The sequence below is a fragment of the Suncus etruscus genome, chromosome 11 (genome assembly GCF_024139225.1).
Source record: "Suncus etruscus isolate mSunEtr1 chromosome 11, mSunEtr1.pri.cur, whole genome shotgun sequence".
In the NCBI taxonomy this organism is placed as follows: Eukaryota; Metazoa; Chordata; class Mammalia; order Eulipotyphla; family Soricidae; genus Suncus; species Suncus etruscus.
The window spans coordinates 29,835,146-29,856,138 of NC_064858.1; the positions used below are offsets into that span (position 1 = coordinate 29,835,146).

General features: G+C 34.8%; 1 protein-coding gene across 1 annotated transcript in view; it reads right to left on the minus strand.

The window, feature by feature from the left end:
• PIK3C2G (phosphatidylinositol-4-phosphate 3-kinase catalytic subunit type 2 gamma) overlaps positions 1 to 20,993 on the minus strand; it is a 378,850-nt gene that overhangs the window by 129,062 nt on the left and 228,795 nt on the right. The window contains exons 17-19 of the mRNA XM_049782899.1: positions 10,084 to 10,264; positions 6,520 to 6,627; positions 1,049 to 1,141 (exon numbers count right to left, since the gene is read on the minus strand). Of these exons, the coding sequence (XP_049638856.1) occupies positions 1,049 to 1,141; positions 6,520 to 6,627; positions 10,084 to 10,264 (382 nt within the window). The remainder of the gene's footprint in view (positions 1 to 1,048; positions 1,142 to 6,519; positions 6,628 to 10,083; positions 10,265 to 20,993) is intronic.

Here is a 20,993-nt window from a genome sequence, read left to right on the forward strand (position 1 = left end):
TAGCTAAGAGAGATCTATTTCTAAGCAAAAAATATATTTGGCAAACCATGAATGCATGTACTATAGTAAGTGTATGGAACATGGTTAGAATATCAAGGGTTTCTTGAATACAAATAGCATACATATGACACAATAAATTTTGCTCTGTTGGCATCTCTTATTATGTAGGCAGATAAGTTTTGAACAAATTGGCTTAAATATAAAAAATAAAGGGTGATTTTCTAGCACAGGTAAAGGAAATGGATAATCTAAAATGAATAGTCTTATCTCTGTAATAAACAGTTTGGCTTTGAAAATGATTTATAATTATGTACAGAAACTATCTTAACATGAAATCCACTATTTCTTTCTTCACCAAAAATTGAATATCATGAGACAACAGATCTTGAGGTTATGTAGATCAAAGAGAAATACAAATGTGCCAATCAGTATACTCAAAAAAAAATCCAGAATCGACCAAAATTGAGTTTGAGACCTTGTTGCATGAATTGAATGGCTGACTAATTAAATTGACTGGATGATTTGCAAGTCTCTTTTATTTACTTATCATTCTTTAGACTATTATTTCTTTTTTACTATTTTTTCCTAGAATTAATGATAAAAACCTGAAATGATTCATGTTCATATTTTTTTAAAAAATATAAAACCAACCCAAATTACTAAAACAAGTTAAGTCTTTATTGATGAGAAATTATTGATAACATATGTCCTTCATTTAAGCTAATTTAGATTTTAAGTTAATATCTAGGTCAACAGAAAAAATCATTTAAGGGATTCATCACACATCCCAAATTCTATGCTATTCTAAAATGTTCATATAGCTTCATTTATTGATGCAGACACTTTTTGGGGTCTGTTATGTTTGATTTATTGTTAATCATAGTTTGACATACACTATGTAGTTCTGTAGAACTGCAAAATCCAAAGTAATTAGAGCTCGCTGTGTTATTGCCAGAGAAAAATAGCTGTACTAATTTCTTTTTATGATAGTCTATAGTAGTAGTTTGACCCATGGAATCATTTTGATGTATTGTGAGGTTTATTTTACCTTAAAAATAACACTGATGTTTTTGCCCATTGGATTAGCATTCATGAAAGTGATCTTCAATGGCAAAGCATTAGATGTGAAATACGAACATGCCTATAATAATAGAAGAAAAATAATGAGCAAAAAATTATAAATATAAATACATTTCCTGATATCATGGTCCCTTGAAAAATTTGTTATTTGAGCAACATGAATAATGATTATAGTTTGACATAAAAACATATTTACTTTTAAAAATAACTTTAGTCTGCCAACCAAAGCTTTACTTTATAAAATAAAAAGCTGCACTTCTGGCAGATTGACAATCTTTAACTACATTAATTTCCAAAGAACAGCACATCATATTATTATGTTTGCAGGATTCAAATAAACAAAGTAGTGTGTAGGTATTGTACTGAGTTTAGTAATCTCATGACCAAAATAAAAATTATAATTTAAAATTTATAAAAGTTATTTATGTCTTACACCAAATCACTTTAAGGAAGCATGGATATTGATCAAAGAAAGACTTGATTTTAAATCTGTACTACTAAGCTATTACCTGTAAAACCTTGAGATTTTACATGATTCTATCACACTACAAATGGTGATAACAATCCTGTATTGCACATTTTTATGATAGATAAATAAACACTCATTGCCTTTATAGGACCTGACAGCAGGTACTTTTGAATTTAGTGTGCTCTCTTTTTGTTCATGAATTATTGTTTTTATCAATTAAATTGAATTGATTATTAATGATTTTTACTTAAAGAACTATTATTTACAATATTATTGATGGTCGAGTTCTATTTATTTCTTAATTTATTGTAGGGTTTTGAACAACAGTTAGGGCTTACTTTTGATTCTTCACTCCGGAACCATATGGAGTACTAAGGATCTAAGTTAGGTCAGCTACATGCAAGACAAACTCTCAATCCATTGTTCTATCTCTCCAGTCTTGATATTTGAGATGTAGCAATTTAATATTTTTACATCAATCCCACCACCTATATTGTGCCCATACTCTTTCCCCTCCCTCCAATCTATTCCCCACACCACCCCCTGCCTGCCACTTTGACAGACACACTATAAAGTTTGCAGATTGTTTCTTAGATCTCATGTTTTCTGTGTGGTTGAATTTCTATGCTTTGTATATATAGTTATACCATTCTCCCACATCATCAGTATAACCATAGCTCTGTTCCTCTATTACTTTCCTTTCTCCAGCCCTTGATTTCTTTCCTTCTCTGTCCTTGCATTCACAAATGCCATTTATTTCCTTTTTATTCACTTTGCATTTCTAATCTTAGCTTTATAATATAATTATCATTGTACTTTCACTGTTGTTTCTCTTTTTGTGTTTTTATAATTATTTTAAAGTTAAAAGTATGCATGTCTTTAGGTTTTAAGGTACATATTACTGAGTAAGAGTTAAATCAATACAAAAAGAAGAAAAAAGACTTGAAATGGTGACTGTTAATTTAGTAAAAATATGACATCAATATATATCGAACAATCAGTTTGGACATTATTAATTCTAATAAGTCTGAGTAAATTGAGGTTGAGAGGAAAGTATCTACTTTGTAACCTTATCAACATAAATCTAACCTTATCTGTAAGGAAACAGAAGCCCTTGCTTACTGAATCAATTTGAATTTTATGGTAACTAGGTGAAACTGCTTGTTAAGTAATGAATTCTTGCTGCTGCTATCAGTAAATCAGGAAACACATAATCTTTTGTCATTTTATTGAATAAGGAAATTCTCCATTAGGTTTAGAAATAGTCTAGGTCAGTGTTTTTCAAAATCTGATCATCCAACTTTCTTCTGAGACATCCTAATTCCAAAGGGAAAACTGGTATGATTGCATATAAATGTACATTATATTAGAAGGCAATATATCCAGCTAAATGAAACCATTGAAAACAAAGTCTTTCATAAATGAGCTAAAAACAAAACTGTGAGAGATATTTTGTTTGTTTGTCTATTTGTTTTGTTTTGTTTTGGGGCCACATCCATGACACTCAGGGGTTACTCCTGGCTCTTTGCTCAGAAATAGCTCCTGGCTCGGGGGACCATAGGGGCCTCTGGGTATTTAACTGAGGTCCATCCTGGGTCAGCTGCTTGCAAGGCAAACGCCGTACTGTGTGCTACTGCTCCAGCCAAGAGATTTATTTATTTATTTATTTATTTATTTTTATTTTGGGCCATACCTCGTGACGCTCAGGGCTTACTCCTGGCTATGCAATAAGAAATAACTCCTGGCATAGGGGACCATAAGGGACACCGGGTGATCAAAATGAGGTCTGTCCTGGGTTAGCCACATGCAAGGCAAACACCCTACCACTGCGCCATTGCTCCAGCCCCTTACTTTTAATTTCTGTTTTTTTTTGTTTTGTTTTGTTTTGTTTTGGAACCACACCTAGTAGTGATCAGGACTTACTCCTGCTTTGTGCTCAAAGATCACTCCTGCTAGGCTAGCAAGGCAATTTGGGGCACTACAATAGAGATGGACTCCTTCCCATTACACTATTATTCTGCCATAACTTATGAGAAATTTTGATTTAGTAAATGGGTAGAAGAATATTTTCTAGGAAAAACAAACAAGGAGGATTCAGAATAGAAGTTAAAAGGAGAGTGAGAGGGTCTCAGCAAAGAGACAGAAAAGAATGAATCCGAGTCTTCTAGGATAAGTCCATATAAATGATGGGGTAGGAGAACTTAAATAGAGAAAGAAAGATATAACTTCTTTTCCTGATATACAAAAATTAATTAAAATATAAATTTTTCAATAAATAAATTATTTTATTGAATCACCATGAGTTACACAGTAACAAAGTTATTCATCATTGAGTTTTAGTAATACGTGTACCTATGTTCTCCAGTGCACATTTCCTGCCACCAATGAAATGTATGATCCTTGCTTTCCCAGCAGTGGGAAATATTGTATTAAATTAGTTCTATTCTTTCACCCGATTGTCCAAAGGGAAACAGAATATGGTTCATTATGAGTAATGATTCTAAGGAGAGACAAAAGGAAAGGAAGGCTATAGACAAGGAAAGATAGCCCCCTTTCTAATTATATTACTTGGAGTTTATCTTAATTCTTTCAATTGCTGGTGTTTTCAGGTTCAGTTTATTTTTTGAAAATCATGGCCAATATATTAATATTATATTTAAGTATCATATAATTATATAACATATTATATACAAGCCATTATAAATGTCTCTCTCTCTCTCTACACACACACACACACACACACACACACACATACACTCTAACAGAAAATTAAAGTGTTTTGTTTGTGTAAAGTCTGTGACACTGAATAAGATGCTTATTTTCCCTGAACACACTGAATTCAAAAGGATTTTCTGGGGCCAGTGTGATAGCACAATGGAAGGGCGTTTGCCTTGCATGCAGATAGACCTCAGATGGACTGAGGTTTGGACCCTGACATCCCATATGCCAGGAATGATTTCTGAGTGCAGAGCCAGGAGTAACCAACCCCTGAGCACCATCGGGTGTGGTCCAAAATTAAAAAAAAGAAAGGATTTTCTCTGGTGTGATTTTACTCAGAGCCAACAAGTTTAAATTTGGTGCACATTGACGGAAGGCCTTCCTCTGTCCATTTCACTCATCAAGCTTCTTCCCAATATAGATTATCAATAATGTTTCAAAAGATAATCAATAATTGTTTCCATAATTGTGTCAATAATGTTCCAAGAGATCTGAAAGCTTTTCCACTTTTATTTGAGCTGTAAACTTTCCTTCTTGGTAATTTAAGGAATATTGAAAAAGAACTCTAAATGCAAGTCTCCCCACCTCTGACCTACACAAAACTTCCCTCTAGTAAGAGCTCTTTGATGGCCAGTGAGTATGGAAGTCTTGGATACTTGGATTAAAGCTTTTTTTTTTTTATCATTCTACTCATGTGTAAGTTTCTTCTCAATAGGGCTTCTTTGGTGTTGAATAGGATGGGGAGGAGAGACAAAGATCTTTCTATACTCATTTCATGTATGAGTGCAGTGAGTTTCACTCTTCTGAGAAGACTTAGGTGACCTACTAGTAGATTAATTAGAAGGTTTTTTTTTGACAATCATTATCATCTGAACAACTTTTTCTATAATGGACTCTAATTTTACCAGATGTGGGTTCTGATAGAAAAATTCACTATACTCATTACATCATCAGATACTGTCTGGGCCATATTGTCCTTGTACACACTATGCCCTCATGTGCATAGGTGTTAGGTTACATGATCATCTGTTTGGTACAACTTGGCAGCAGAACTAAGTGGCAATGGCATGACTATTTGATTCACTCATGAACCTCAAAGAATGCATTTCCAGCTGCAGATAATTGCACAGAAGTTACATGATCTCAGCCACATTATATGGGAAGTTATTCCTGAGCTGGTGAGTACTGTCTCAGCCAGCTGACCTGCACATTCATAGCAGTAATCAATTCACATCCATTCACAGGACCCAATGATTGTTATTGCTCTTTCTATATTAAGACATTATGTCTTTGAAATGCCAATTTTCCCCATATTTTAGTGTTAATAGGATTATAGATGATTACTTTAAGAAGTACAGTTAAATTAGTAATTTTTTGTAGTTTAGCTCTGAGTGAATTATTTACTAATTAGTATATTATCAAAATGTTTCCATGCTTAAAATTGGAAAAATGTGTTGTGCATCTATCACTACAATAGTGTAGCAGCCATAGCCTCAAGATTTTAGCAAAGTATTATATTCATATTAGATTCATGGCCTAATGTTTTCCCTCATCTGAGAATTTGTTTACTTGATTGTCTTTGCATAACAGTGAGGTGACATTTGTTTGTGGGCTCACAGTTACTGAACACTTTTACTTATCACTTTCACTCATCAGTCTCTCTGATTACTTTCTGCCTTTGGAACTTTGAAAATGAGAATAATAAAGTTCAAGAAGAAAAAAAAACAAAGATCAATTTTAAATCTGAGAGGGTGACAGAAACATGAAAAGAAAAAAGTTCAGTGTGGGTCTGACAATGCCAGGAAGGTGTTCCAGAAATGAATACGGCCAAAGATGTCTTGGTTGACACCAGAGGTCAAAGGATTTTAAGTGGAACCAAAGCAGACATGTTAATGACATCCTAGTGTAAAGTCTCAGAGGTTTACATAATCCAAATAAGTACAAAATTAAATCAAGGTTGCACGAGGTCACCAAAATAACCATTTTAAAAGATAAATTAAGAAATGACATCAACCACAAGGGAACTTTACACTGAATTTGGGGACAACTTGTTTCTAAACCAAGAAATCATGTGAGGAGAACATGCTCTTGTCACAGCAGACTAACTAAAACACCATAGATGATTTGAGTGTGTTTCTTTTTACTTAAAAGAGTTGAAATAGCCATTATAATTTTGGCACTTTAAAAGCATGTAGTGAACTAAACAATTCTAAGGAAAATACTTAACTTATCCACTGAATAAATTAACTTACCTTGCGATCAATTCCCTTTATGCAAAGGGCAGGGTTCAAAGGCAGGTGGCAAGTGTCTATAGAATGAAAAAATTCTTCTAGTCTTTCGAGTTCTTTCTCCAGTACCTCCTGTGAAAAGGCACCATAAAAGGCATCTGAGAAACCTCATAAAAGAACTTGACTTTTCCTTCAAGTTATCATTTTTCTTTTATTGATTAAATAAACTCTTTAATTCCAGGGTTGCATGCTGGATACTCTGGGGTCAGATAGGTGAAGCAGTCATATGAAGAAAGAGCAATCTAAAGACAATGGGGATTGTTCCAGGAAATGGATAAGTAAAGAGTGCATGCCCTTTCAAAGAGACTTCAGATTTAATTAAAAACAAAATCAAAGCAAAACCCAAAACTGTTCAAAATGTGTATCACACTACGTACGTGAACCATGGCTCACCAAGTAGCAGTCTTTACTTTGAGTAATTTTAATGCCATTCCTAATGATTCAATTTTGTCAGAAGTAATTGGTATGATTTAAGAAAATACTCCTATATATTTTGTGCAATAATGAGAAAATTACAGCTGCACAACACATGAAAAGTTAGGTTCTAGAAGGTTGTTTGCCTTTAACTCAGTCAACACTTGTTCTATCTCTGGCACTCCATAGAGTGTCCTAGTCTCTGCTAAGAGTGATCTCTAAGCACAGAGAGAGGAATAAACTCTGATCACAGTCTGTGAACAAAAATTTTAACAAAAAGAAAAAAATGAAAAGGAAAACAAAGGAAAAAACGCAAAATTTGAAAGCTTTACCTCTGCCTCTGAACAAGTACTGCAGCTTGATGTGTGAACTTACAAAATATGTGTGTGTCAAATACAAGCATGTGCCACCACCCTTCACTTCCCCTTGTCATTGCAACAATAGCATCAACATCTAAGAGAACGGGTGGAGGGGGAGTGAATAAAAAATAAATATGAATAAGTTATTAGACAAATAATGTCTAACAAGTTCTTAAAGGTTTCTCACTTTAATCCAGACTCACAGGGAGAAAATGAAATAATCCAGACCTTCCAGAATCAGAAGTAGCTGAAAAATGAGGCATCTCATCTCTCCACTTTCACTCATCTGTCATTTTTTTCCCCAGAAAATATCATGTCAAAACATACTTGCCCTCTGTTTTGAACCAAAATTGTTATTTTATACTTAGGATGCTTAAGTGTCATTTTCTGACAGAAATTATCAATAAGAAATCATTGTAAATAATTATTGTGGTTGAAAAAATTGTACATCAGGTACTATGCTGGCCTTGCATGCAGCTCATATGGCCTCTTGAGCCTATATCTGAGCACAGAGATGAGTATAAACCTTGGGCACCCCTGTATATGAACCTGAGACAACTGAACAAAAAGGAACTCTTACTTCTTCCATTTATTTTTTCTTTTCTATTTTCATGTGATGAAATGTTCATCATAAAGAGCAACATTCAAGATGAGAAAAATACATTTGAGTATCAACCTGTGGCAACTCAAATAGCCAGGCAGGCACCAGAATTGAGTATCAACCTGTGGCAACTCAAATAGCCAGGCAGGCACCAGAATTACTGAGCAATGGCTATGCTGCGTAAACTGCAAAAGATTTACTAACCCTATGTTATGACAGTCTGGAGATAACTCAGGTTACATAATATTGTCCTAGTTCAATTCTGGGATTATGCTTGGTCCCCTGAGCATCACTGGGTATAGGCCATCAGACTCCTTTGCCACTTTGAGTGTGACCTTGGAGAGCACCAGAGATGTCATAGTGACCAGACTGTTCCTGACAACACAGGTTGGGCAGATTACATCCTAAGACCCTCACGTTTAACCTCTGGACCAATTGACAGAGAATAACTAGTGGAACCTAGGACCACCTAAGTATTGCTATAGATTTCCCCAACCCCCTGAAAATAAACCAACCCCCCCAAAAAACCTCAACACATCATTTTATAATTATATTTTACTTGCTATCAACCTTTTGACAACATAGATAAATATGAAGAGACCATACCTTTTTTTTATTGTCCATAATGTATCATGCCTTCAGGCTGTTCTGTGTATGTGAAGTTTGTCTCCCATTTAAAAATAAACACATTACTGTGCTTCTTATATCTATTTCTATTAGGTAGTCAAATTAGCTTATCACTGTTCATCAAATGTCATTGTTTCCGGCAAGAAAAATAATGACTGGGTAAGATTTCTGGAGTGCTTTTTGTTATTATATTTACATCAGTTTGTTGAAAACTCTTGTTGATTTTAGTGTCAGGAGAGAAAATGATCTCTTTTGATGGCAAGGTTTGTGGTATTGTCACCTTTTCATGCTTGCCTTCTAGTCTATAGTCACCAGGTTACTGTTACTGAATGATATTCTTGTAAAATAAAAAGTGGCCACTTTCTCCTTAAATCTAGAGTACTAAACTTAAAAGAATTGCTCATGTCAGCGAAAGGAGCAAGCAAGACTTAACTTCTATCAGTGAAAGAAAGTAGAAATACAGATAAAAAGAGTAAATACTCTTCTATTGGATCAAGAAAAGGAATATCCAAATCCATAATGGCAATCAGTAATAAGAGACAATGTCAATGGATATTTATAAAATTATACATAAGTGTATAATTTATTATAGTATTTGTTATGTAAATATATATAATTTACCACTCTAGTATTTTACTACTAATTCTTCTTCTTCATCATCATCATCTTCTTCTTCCTTCTTCCTTCTTCCTTCTTCTTCTTCTTTCTTCTTCTTCTTCTTCTTCTTCTTCTTCTTCTTCTTCTTCTTCTTCTTCTTCTTCTTCTTCTTCTTCTTCTTCTTCTTCTTCTTCTACTACTACTACTACTGCCACTTCTACTACTGCCACTTCCTCACTCCTCTTCTTCCTCCTTTTCTCTTTTCCTTCCTTGTCTTTTTTTTCCTTAAAAAAGTATAATATGATGCTGGAATAATGTGCATGAAATAACCACTATTAGCAATATTGTAAGCCACAGAATGTCAGCCCTAATTTTCTTAAATTGTGTACTTTTAGTTCGGTGCAATGTTAAAAACATCTGGAGCTAGATAATTTATTTTGTATATTATGAGCCTAAAATCCCCCCTTATATTACTTCCAGAATACTGATTTTTGCTGTCCTTTTGGGATTACTTCACCTGGTCTAGGTCAAATTGTCTTTAAGCTATCTTTTCTTGTATGCTATGTGATGACTTTGATAAAAACAAAAACAAAAACAAAAAAAACATGTCTTGAATGCAGAGATAGTATGGGTTCAAGGTGCTTGCCTAAGGCACTTGCCTCTCATATAGAGGACACTATTTTGATTCTATGTACCACCCAGTGCATTGCCAGGAACATACCCTGAGCAACCCAGCATTACACACTTATCATATGTATTATTGTTAATTTATGAGGATAAGTTAGACAAAATATCTTGAATACAGTATTTGAATAATTGATTTAAATGTCATATACCTAAGTGTAGTCAAATAATTTGCTTTCTATGAAATTTAATTGAAGATTTAGGAGATAAAACCTTCTCAACCTGAAGGTTGATTTCTCAACAAACCTGTCTTCGGGGGTCACTTGCACACTTGACTTTTGCCCCAATATCTTCTAGAATTTTGATAAGTTCCTTCTCCTTGGAAAACTCATCACTTAAGGCTTTTCCTGCACAGAATTGGAGAGCTGCCAACAACTTCTGATACCAGTTTTGAAAATAGGCTTCATTCTGTGCATCTTTTAGCAGCCTAAAGAAAGAGAGAAAATAATTCTTGTATCTAAAGCTGATTTTTTAATCCCTCCCACAGGAACAATATATACACTGTGAATTTATCTGTATTAGGTAGCTTTGGGCACTTTAACAACTTAGAATGTTGGTAAATATAATTTATTTGTTTCCAGTCATCAAGTTCCAACTGATTGTTAATGAAATTCCAAAAATGGAGGATCAATAAGAGAGATGCCTTTTCCATTTTAATTCACAAGGCATTTTTCTTCTTTCAGACTTCCTTAATTCTGTAATACCTTCAGAGCATATTTTTTTCTTAGTAAAGCATGGACTAAAAATTGTAGAAATAGTATTTATTAGTGATATTCCATATTATGATTTAATTTGACTAACTTTCTTCTTTCTTCAATAAATAATCTCACACTGACCTATAACTATGTTGCTCTCTTCCATCATTTATCCTTGATTACCTGGACGACTTAGTGTAAAGACAGAAGCATGTTTTTTTTTTTTTTTTTTCAGAATTTCACCTTTCGAACTCCAGTTCAACAGTCTATAAGTAACTTAGGTCAGCTACTAAACCAGGCTGAAATATAATTTATCTGTAAAATAAATCAATACCTCCTACATTACAGATCTATGAAGAACATCAGATTACGCTAAGGCATTTGAAAAGTGTAGGTACAAGTCTATTGGCATACAATAACTCAACTTATCTTACAGCTTCCTTAAACCCAGAATTCCTAGCAGCTTGATCATGTTACATACTCAGGAGGTACAGGGAACAAAAAAATAAGAGCCCTTTGCTAGATAATGAAGAAATGAAGAACTCTTGAGTATTATATTTATCATGTGACAATTTTAAATTGCCCTAAAACTAATTGCAATATGTGGAAATGTTTTCTTCAGTTTTTCTTAAAATACTGAAAGTAGAGTGGCAAATACTTATGGCTTTGAATAACAAAATGATAATTAAAAATTGATGCCATTAATCTTAACAGATCTCTAGTCTGTGAAAATAATCATCATTTCAGGAACTAGAAGAAAATTGAAATTGGAAGGGATATTTAAAAAACGAAGAATTAGAAGCTAGAGCAATAGCACAGCAGTAGGGTGTTTGCTTTGTATGTGGCTGAGGCTGAAGGTGGGAGTATCCCAAAAATCCAAATTAAAATAAATAAATTTATAGTAGTTTAAAATGTGTAGAAAAATAAATTTATAGTAGTTTAAATTTTTTTTTACAAAAATGCATTTTTGTAAAAATCCTAATTCTGTAGTTTTTCCCCAAATAAATTACATTATAGAAACTAGAACACATTATTTTGATCTGTTCTATATTTCTGCACTTACACATTTAAGTTAAAGAAATTAACTGAATGGGTTTACATTTTTTATGGCATTATAAAGCCAACTTATTATCTTCCACTAGCTCTTTCATTATCCCAAGGGAGATAAACTTTGAGTGGAGTAATATTTCTTTCTTCTGGAAAGCTTTTCTTAAAAAAACGAAACAAAACAAACAAAAAAACAAGCAAACTGTTAAACATCAATCAATGGAAAATTATATTCTTTCTTAGCTAGCTATTTTGAACACAAGAATATCTCTCTATGACTTTTTTGGAATGTAAGAAATGCATTAAATTAATACTACCATTATTTGGAGTATTTACTCATTTAAAGAAATAAGAGATGTGACTTTGCTTCAGATGTAAGAAATACACTTGTAAAACTTTAGACACGTTAGACTATGCATCATTTAGATATCTTAGTGTTTTGATTCTTTAGCAATATATCATCTTATAGTTTACTTAGAGTCAATAAGATGGAGATTTTTTAATAGTTTCGATATCCCAATAAACATTTGTTGAAATTGTTGTATAACTTGAATATTGAATTGTAGTTTAAACCTATTTTAACCAGTTCTAGTATATAAATATCAATCTATAACTACCTGACTTTTACATAAATGAGAAAAGCAAAAGTTATTCTACATAAAGTCAACAACTTTTTGTTCTTGTTGTTTTGGGCCACACACCAGAGTGCTCCCAGATTACTCCTGGCTCTGAGCTCAGAAATCAGTCCTTGCAGTCTTGGGGAACCATATGGGATGCTGGGGATCAAACCTCAGTTGGCCACATGCAAGGCAATGCTCTACCTTCTGTGCTATTGCTCCATCCCCAAAGTCAACAACTTTTTACAAAAGTAGTCATTGCATGTATTTTGAGATGGAGCTGAGGAACCATAAAATCATATGATTGGATCATAATATTCTTAAAATATACATTTATGTTTTCCATACACACCTAAATCAAGGAGGAAAAATTCAGTTTGAAAATTAGAAGGCAAATACTTCCCACCACAGTTTTTACCTGATGCCTTGTAAGATCTTTCTCTCTTCCTATTATAAAAACCTTTTCAAATGATCTTGTCCAGCTTTGCTTATGCCAAATAAAATGGGGTTAATTTTTGTTCTTGTTTGTGTCTTATTTTGAAAATCAAGGCCATGGAACAGAAAAGTGTCAATTAAGAATTGAGATCAAAAGATCAGGCTTTTAGAGTGCAAGCTGTGTGACCTAGTATGAACTGTGAGGTAAACTCAAATGACAGAAGCCTGTTTTTCTTAATGTCTGATGTCCAAGGATAATGATAAAAATTGAGGTAATTTTGAATATGTTTTGCACACAGTAGGTAATGGCACCATTACACTGAGGGTAAATGCAAAGGAGTGAATATTCCCACAGTGTCAAATAGGAGAGACAGGAAACAAGAAGGGAAGGAAAACTAACTCAGCTGACTGAGAATCTGTGTTAAAACTTGCTTTGTTAAGAGCAGTGAATGTCCATTCACCTATTTGTTATTAGTTATTCATTTGCCTCGATTAAGAGGATCATGGTGACAGGGAGACATCTCTAGTAGTCACAAAACCCAGCTAGCATAAAATGAATGTTTTCCTCTAAGAAATAAGAGTTTTACTTCAGGTTTTCCTGAGCAAAGCTTCTCCTTATCACATGGTGAGTGACTTGTTAGAGCCACAGGAGAAAGACAGATAGTTCACATGTCATCAGCCTAACAGCAGGACACAGCAGCGTAATCATACCAGTCCCTCTTCCTTACTTCCCAATCTCAGAGTAGAAGTGTCAGAGTAGGACTGAGGTTTGGCTCTTAACAGCATGCTATCTTGGGTCTTAAGGACTGCATTACATTTTTATCTACTTGTGTATTTCTTGTCAAAGAGGGGAACAGACCATCATATAAAGGCAGAAGAAATTGAACTACACACTGAAGATAAGTACCTTCAGATCATTTTAAGACTTCTCTTTCCCATTCCCTACTTTGTGACTTTATGTGGGCCAAATCCTAGTGGGCCAACAGACTACTTTTTTAGAGAGCATAGATTGATTTTCCAGTATATCTTCTAAGTATATTTGTAACACCATGTCATATGAAGGCTGACATCTAACCCTTAAGAGAACATTTTTAATTCTAAGATTTGAATTAGGTGATTGTTAAGTAAAAAGAATTTCTCTCTTTACAACTTTACAACTTTGTTTTCACTTCTCCATGATTAAGGGATTTCTTTTTTATTTTTCCCAGTTGAGAAACATTGTATATAAATGTGTATATATATGTTTGCAAGGATAACTATTTCTTATGACAGATTCATTCTTAGGATATTGAATTATTTTTCAGTATTGAAGAATGTTGAAAAACATGTTAAATTTTACCATAGGGACAGTTCTGCAGAGCTAAAATTTATAGTTAATAGCTAGTTCACAATATTTATTTTTAATAAATTACTTTGCAACAACTCTTAAATTAAAAAAGGAGATGATATAAGTCTATACTTTACAGAGATTGTATATAATTTTAGAACATTAAAAATATGAGGCCCATAAGGAATATAACTGAAATGATCCCCTTACCATCATATGTATATATGATATTTATTACTATCCTAAAAATAGTCTCTGCAGTATTATATCTTCATACTCGAGATATTTCATTGTTGGACCAGAGCAATAGTTAGTGGTTTTGGCGTTTGCCTTGCATGTGTCTCATGCTGCATTCAATTCCTTGGTGGACAGCCCATATAGTCCCCCAAGACCTGCCATGAATGATCCCTGAGCTCGGAGCTGGGAGAAATCCCTGTGTCCTATCAAGTGTGGACCTAACCTAAACAAAAATGAAATAAAAACCAAGACATTTTCATCATCGCACAATATGTGGTAGATTGGATTCAATTCCTTTCCTCTCTTAACATAATATATTCATAAGCTTTGCTTCAGGACTTCCAATATTTTCTTATATCTCCACCTCTTGTCAAAATTCACTATGTGTAACTTTCTTTTGGCCAATAAGAATGTCTAAACACGATGTATCCACAGCCATGCAGAAGTCTTAAATGAACTATTGTCGTTTGATTTGCCTTCTGAAACTCAATTTGCTGCTGTGAGCAAAACAGTCCCCTGCCTGAGGGTAGAAGACTGCTCCTTCAGTTATGGAATGTGAAGACAATGTGAATCAGGACCTAGTACTGCTATGTGGAGGTTGTCTACTGGGAGGCCAGCAGGACTATAGCAAATCTACAGCCCATAGGCTACGTAAAAGAAAAATATCTTTGTAGTTTGCCACTGAATCTTTGAGGCTGTTTGTTACTATGGTAGATAGACAAGTCTGCCAAATTCAGATTATTATATTTTTTCCATTTCTTTGTTTTGTTTTCATTTGTTTGTATTGCCTTTAGAATAGGAAACATATTTTCAAACATCATCAATGGTAGCCCTGAGGATATTTGGGGCCAAACCAAATTAGTGAAAATAAACAAAAGTCATCTGGAACCAAGTCTGGTGAATTAGATGAGTGATCAATTTGATTATACTACTTCAGATTTCAAAAACTCTAAAGGTAATAAAAATGACTTTATTTGATAGAGCATTTAAAAGCCCCAAAGGATATTTCAAAACTTGATTTGATTCGGCTCATTTGGACATGCATATTCTGTTATACTGCTGAAACTTTATTGTTATTTTATTACTACTAACATACTTTTAGACTCATTGCAAGGCATGCATAGGCCTATGCACCATCTGTTGCTTTGTTCAGCTAAGTGTTATTCTGTTAAATCTCTGACAGGAGATTTTCTCTGAGTGAAAATATATGAATGAATGCAACAGGTTACTGACAGGAAAGTCGAGGGCTTTACCCCACACTGGTCTAGACACAGGACAGGAGATTTTCTCTGAGTGAAAATATATGAATGAATGCAACAGGTTACTGGCAGGAAAGTTGAGGGCTTTACCCCACACTGGTCTAGACACAGGACCTGATGTTTCGGAGCAAGAGGGAGGTAGTGCTTAAAGACACTCTAGGCCTCTGAGGCCAGCTCTGTTGGAGCAACTGGAAAGAAAAATGACTGACTTGAGAAAAGACAATAACTTTGGGTGAGGAAGATTGATAAGGTTGAGTAAATTTGTTATCCTGGAGCTAGCTACCTAATTCTCAGATTAGGTTAAAAAGCCAATAGGTTAAAAAACCAATAGGAGGCAGGCTGGGGATAAAAGGGAACCTGAGAACACTGGTGGAAGGATGTTGACACTGATGATGAGATTGTTGCTGGTATATTTTATTTTATTTAATTAATTTATTTTTTTAAATCATGATACTAGGAGAATATTTGAAAACATCTTTAGTTCTATCACGTTTTTCTTTTTCTTTTTTAGTTTCGAATCCTTTCTTTTTTATTAATATATTATTTAAGCACCATAGTTACAAATATATTTGTAGTTGGGTTTCAGTCATAAAAAACACACCCTCTTCATCAGTGAAATATTCCCATCACCAATGCCCCCAACTGACTCCTCCCCCACCCCCTGCCTTTATTAGAGACAGGTCCTCTATTTCTCTCAATCTCTACCATTATCATAATAGATGTTGTAGTTATTTAACTGCACTCACCAATCTTTGTGGTCTGATTCATATCATGGGCTCATCCTTTCAAATCTCATCTCTATTCTCTCTGGGTACCATTACCAAACTGTCTTTTACTTTTCTTAATTCCACAGATGAGTGAGACTATTCTGTGTCTATTTTTCTCCCTCTGACTCATTTACCTTAGCATAATAGTTTCCATGTCCATACATGTAGAGGAAAATTTCATGACTTCATTTTTTTCTGACAGCTGAATAGTATCCCATTATGTACATGTACCACAGTTTCTTTAGCCACTCATCTATTGTTTGGGCATCTGGGTTGTTTTCAGATTCTGGCTATTGTAAATAGAGTTGCAATGAACATAGGCATGCAGAGGGCATTTTTATATCATTTTGTGTCTCTAGGGTATATATCCCTAAGAGTGTTATAGTTGGATCATAGTTGGGAGCTCAATTTCCAGTTGTTTTGTTAGCATGCTTGTTTTTGCTTTCTGGGTCACACTCAGTGACGCTCAGGGGTTACTCCTGGCTATGCACTCAGAAATCACTCCTGGCTTGGAGGACCATATGGGAAGCCAGGAGATTAAACTGTAGTCTCTCCTAGGCTAACACGAACAAGGCAGACACCTTACTGCTTGTGCCACTGCTCCAGCCCTGCAATTTCCAATTTTATTGAGGAATCTCCATATTGTTTTTTTTTTTCACAAAGGCTCGACTATATAGCATTCACACCAACAATGAATGAGAGGTCCTGTCTTTACACATCCTCTCCAGCACTGATTGAAAAGCACCAGTCTTAAAAAGAATGAGTACTTCCACCATATTCAGTCTAGTGAGGTTAGTGTTCAGAATTTTTCCTTTGAGTGTGTGCATAGAAGACTGTTTCATTCTGAATAGGCTTATGTAGTAAGAAAGTCTGAGCAGGATGGAGAGAAGGAGATGCAAATTGCATCTTTTGCCACAACTTTTTGGCAAACAATATCTGTGAAGTATCTTTAAAATTCAAACAAATGAAAACTAATGTTTGTGATCTGTTTTTGCGTGGAGGGTGGACTGGAGCTCACCCAATAAATGGTGTCTGGATCCAATGCAAATGGTGTTTTTAACTGAAAGTTAAACAGGTTTTTCATTGAGATTCCCCACAGGAAAGCCTAGATAGCCAGTTCTGTCAAGACCTGACGGGAAAGCAATGTTCAAAGTCAGAGATGGCTGTTGCATGCCCCTTGACTGCTCCATAGACCATGAGCTGCCTTTCTTCTTCTTTCTCCCCTTACTTCAAGGTCAAAGTTGTTAAAAATAGAAGAGAGAGGAGACATATGAAATTCTTTTCTTTACCAAAGCAAGGTTCCTGAACTAGAAACAGAATGGTGTTAGAAAACAGAAAGGGGTCTGTGACAAATTTGATAAGAAAGTTAAGATTTAAATTGAACAGAATTTGTAAGAGTTTGGATATATAAAAGTGATCAAGAAGGGCTGGAATGATAGCAGAGCTGTAGGGAGTTTGCTGTGCAAGTGGCAACCCAGGATGAACCCAGATTCGATACCCTGCATCCCATATGGTCCCCTGAGTCTTCCAGGAATGATTTCTAAATGCAGAGCCAGGAATAACCCCTGAGAGTCACCGGGTATGGCCAAAAAATAAATAATAAATAAATCAGTAAAATCAAACAAACAAACATAAGAGTGATCAAGAATTTCTGGGCTCAATCCTAGTTTTAATTAGGGAATGTAAATGGACCAAAGTAATATCTGAGAACTTTTTACTGAAGACTTACATAGTTCAAAGAGTTTAAGGAAAGCTAGGGAAGTTATTTCACAGTATGAGATAGAGCCACAGAGTTAGTTCAAAGGACTAGAGTGTATGAGAGTCAAACTCAAGTTTAATCCCTGGCCCTGAAGGTTCTCTGAGCACTGCAGGAAACAACCTTGAAAACAGGCCAGGAGTGACCCCTGAGTTCTGCTGGGTGTGGATGAAGAAATAGTACTGGAAGAAATATAGTGATTCACTGATTGCACTGTAATAGGGGAAAAGCCTCAAAGTACAGAATGAGAACTGGGGAGGACTTAGGCTATTGAACTCTGAGGCTTCTGAGTAAATAGAGACCCAACATTTCTTTTCCCTTTGCTTGTTGTGCCTGTTTCGGTTTCATTTGTTGCACAGTAAATCAAACTCGAATACATGCGGGGGTGGGAAGAAGGGTGATGGGGGGCATTGGTGGTAGGAATGTTGTACTGGTGAAGAAGTGTGTTCTTTTTATGTCTGAAACCAACTACAATCATGTTTGTAAACATGGTGCTTAAATAAAGATATTATTTAAAAAGAAAAAAATTTCTAGAATTAAAAAAGACTCATAAAGTCTTTTTTAAAAGTAAAAAAAAAAATCAAACTCAAGAACAAAGGAGATAGCTCAGACAGCCATACACAAGGTTAGCACATAACATACACATGGTTAGCACATATAGGCCCTGAGTTTGTTTATTTATTTTTATTACTGTTGTTGCTGTTGTTGTTTTTGGTTTGGGGGCTATATCTAACTGTGCTCAGATTTTTACTTCTGACTTTAGTCAGGAATCACTCCAGATGGGGCTCAGAAAATGATATATAATACCAAGGATAAAATCTAGGTTGACAAAAAAAAAAATCTAGGTTGGCTATATGCAAGGTAAGTGCCTTACTGCTGTACTATTGCTCTGGTCTGAAATCCCTAAGTTTAATCCACAAAACCATGGTTGGGTCTGGTGCCCTCGGGGCTTCTGATTATTTATAAGGTGACCCTTATTAGGAATATAGGAATCAAACTTGTTTCTTCAGCACTCGGTCATTTATTTGGCAAACATGGGGCTCTGCAAACAATGGGTCCTTACCAGTTCCATTAATAGCCTGTCATAAGGTAAATGGTATCTTTCTGAAGGAACATGAGCTCAATAGTATCCAGTCTGTGTAACTCCTATAATCTGAATAATCAGTTCACAGCAATAATGCATTCCAAGAATGATTGAGAATTCTGAGTGATAAAATAAAACCAGGAGGAGTGAATCAGTTTCTCTGAATTGATAAATAAAAAAGAATCTGAGTTCTATTACTCATACTACCAAGAAGCAAGATATTCAATTTGGGGATATTAATGAATAAACAGAACTCTTTCCCCTCCACTCATAGATATTCTTATTCCCACATGTTAACTATTTGGAACAAAGTAATTTAAGGTCAGTGATTCTGTTCTCCCCATCCTATTCCTACTTATATTTTCAGCTTTAGTATGTTATTCTATTCAGATAATTTTTATATAAAGCACCAATATGTGAATAGCTGCTAAAATATCATTTAGTATTTATATTTCTCCTTGGGATTAATTATAATGTTTAGAATTCCCTTAAGATCCTCCTATGTTTATTTCAAATGGAAAACAGTTCCATTTTGTCTTGCTGTAGTATTGTATTCTGTTGTATATATAGGTTATATCTTTATTCACCAATTTATCAATGAACACTATAGTTGTTTTCATATCATGTGTATTGTAAGTGCTACAAATAATTGAGGTTATTTTTTTTTTTTTTGGTTTTTGGGCCACACCCTGTGACGCTCAGGGGTTACTCCTGACTATGCGCTCAGAAGTTGCTCCTGGCTTCTTGGGGGACCATATGGGGTGTCGGGGGATGGAACCGTGGTCCGTCCTAGGCTAGCGCAGGCAAGGCAGGCACCTTACCTCCAGCGCCACCGCCCGGCCCCTAGGTTATTTTTTTTAGTTAATCATTCTTTATTCTTTGAATAGAGACATTTCTTAGGAGTAAAATGAATGGATCATCTAGTAGTTCCATTTTTATTTTTTTGAGGACCTCCAAATTATTCCCTACTGTGGTTTGTTTAGACAAGTGACCATGTTCATGCTGTGTGAAGTTAGGTGTTTGGAGGTAAGTAGCCTGACTGCATTTGTAGCCTAAGAATCTGGAGGATCTAGAGACATAGCAAATGATTCTTGAGCTACCTGACCACTGGGCCTGTAGTTCCAAATAGCATCACATGTGGCTAAATCAAAACAAGCACAAACTGACATAAGCATATGTCTCAGAATAAAATGAATAATGTTTGACATAAAACTAATTGCACAAATTCATACATGTAGAATTTCAACTTAGGCAAACAAATCTATATCACAAACAAATCTATATCACTCATCTTTTACTATTTGAAAATTGACTTCTAAACTAAGTGTATAACTTTCCCTTTAAAAAAATTAAAATTGACTTCTAAACTAAGTGTATAACTTTCCCTTTAAAAAAATTAAACATTTTTTGAAAATATGCACAGTTACTTTAAAAGTAGCATGAGCATCTTTTTCATATGGTGCCTTTAACAAAATTTCTTTTAACAGCAAGGCAATTCCTTTACTATATGAATGTTTCATAAGAATAGTAACTGAATAACAAAAATCCTTTTTTGCCCCTCAGCCTTTTGTTCTTGCAGAGCCCCACTGGTGATAGCTGGATAATCATGTTGTGCAGTGAACAGTCCATGTGTTTGAACACAGCCAGAGGGGCAGGTTTATAGGAAGAAGGCAACGCTGGCTTTGAAATACCTGCCTCCCTAGAACCACACTTTCAGTTCACAGGTGGGGCAGCTGGTTCTCCCTTCATCCTTCTGAGTCACAAATAGCATGGTTTATTCTGCAAAGATATTAAAGGTTCCCTGGGATATTATCCATAAGATTTGAAGATGTGTTTGATGTTCTGAGAAAATTTCTGGGACATTCTTGTTCAACATCATGAAATAATCCATCCCTGGAAGTCAGCTAGCATGGCTTAATTCTATTTCTTTGG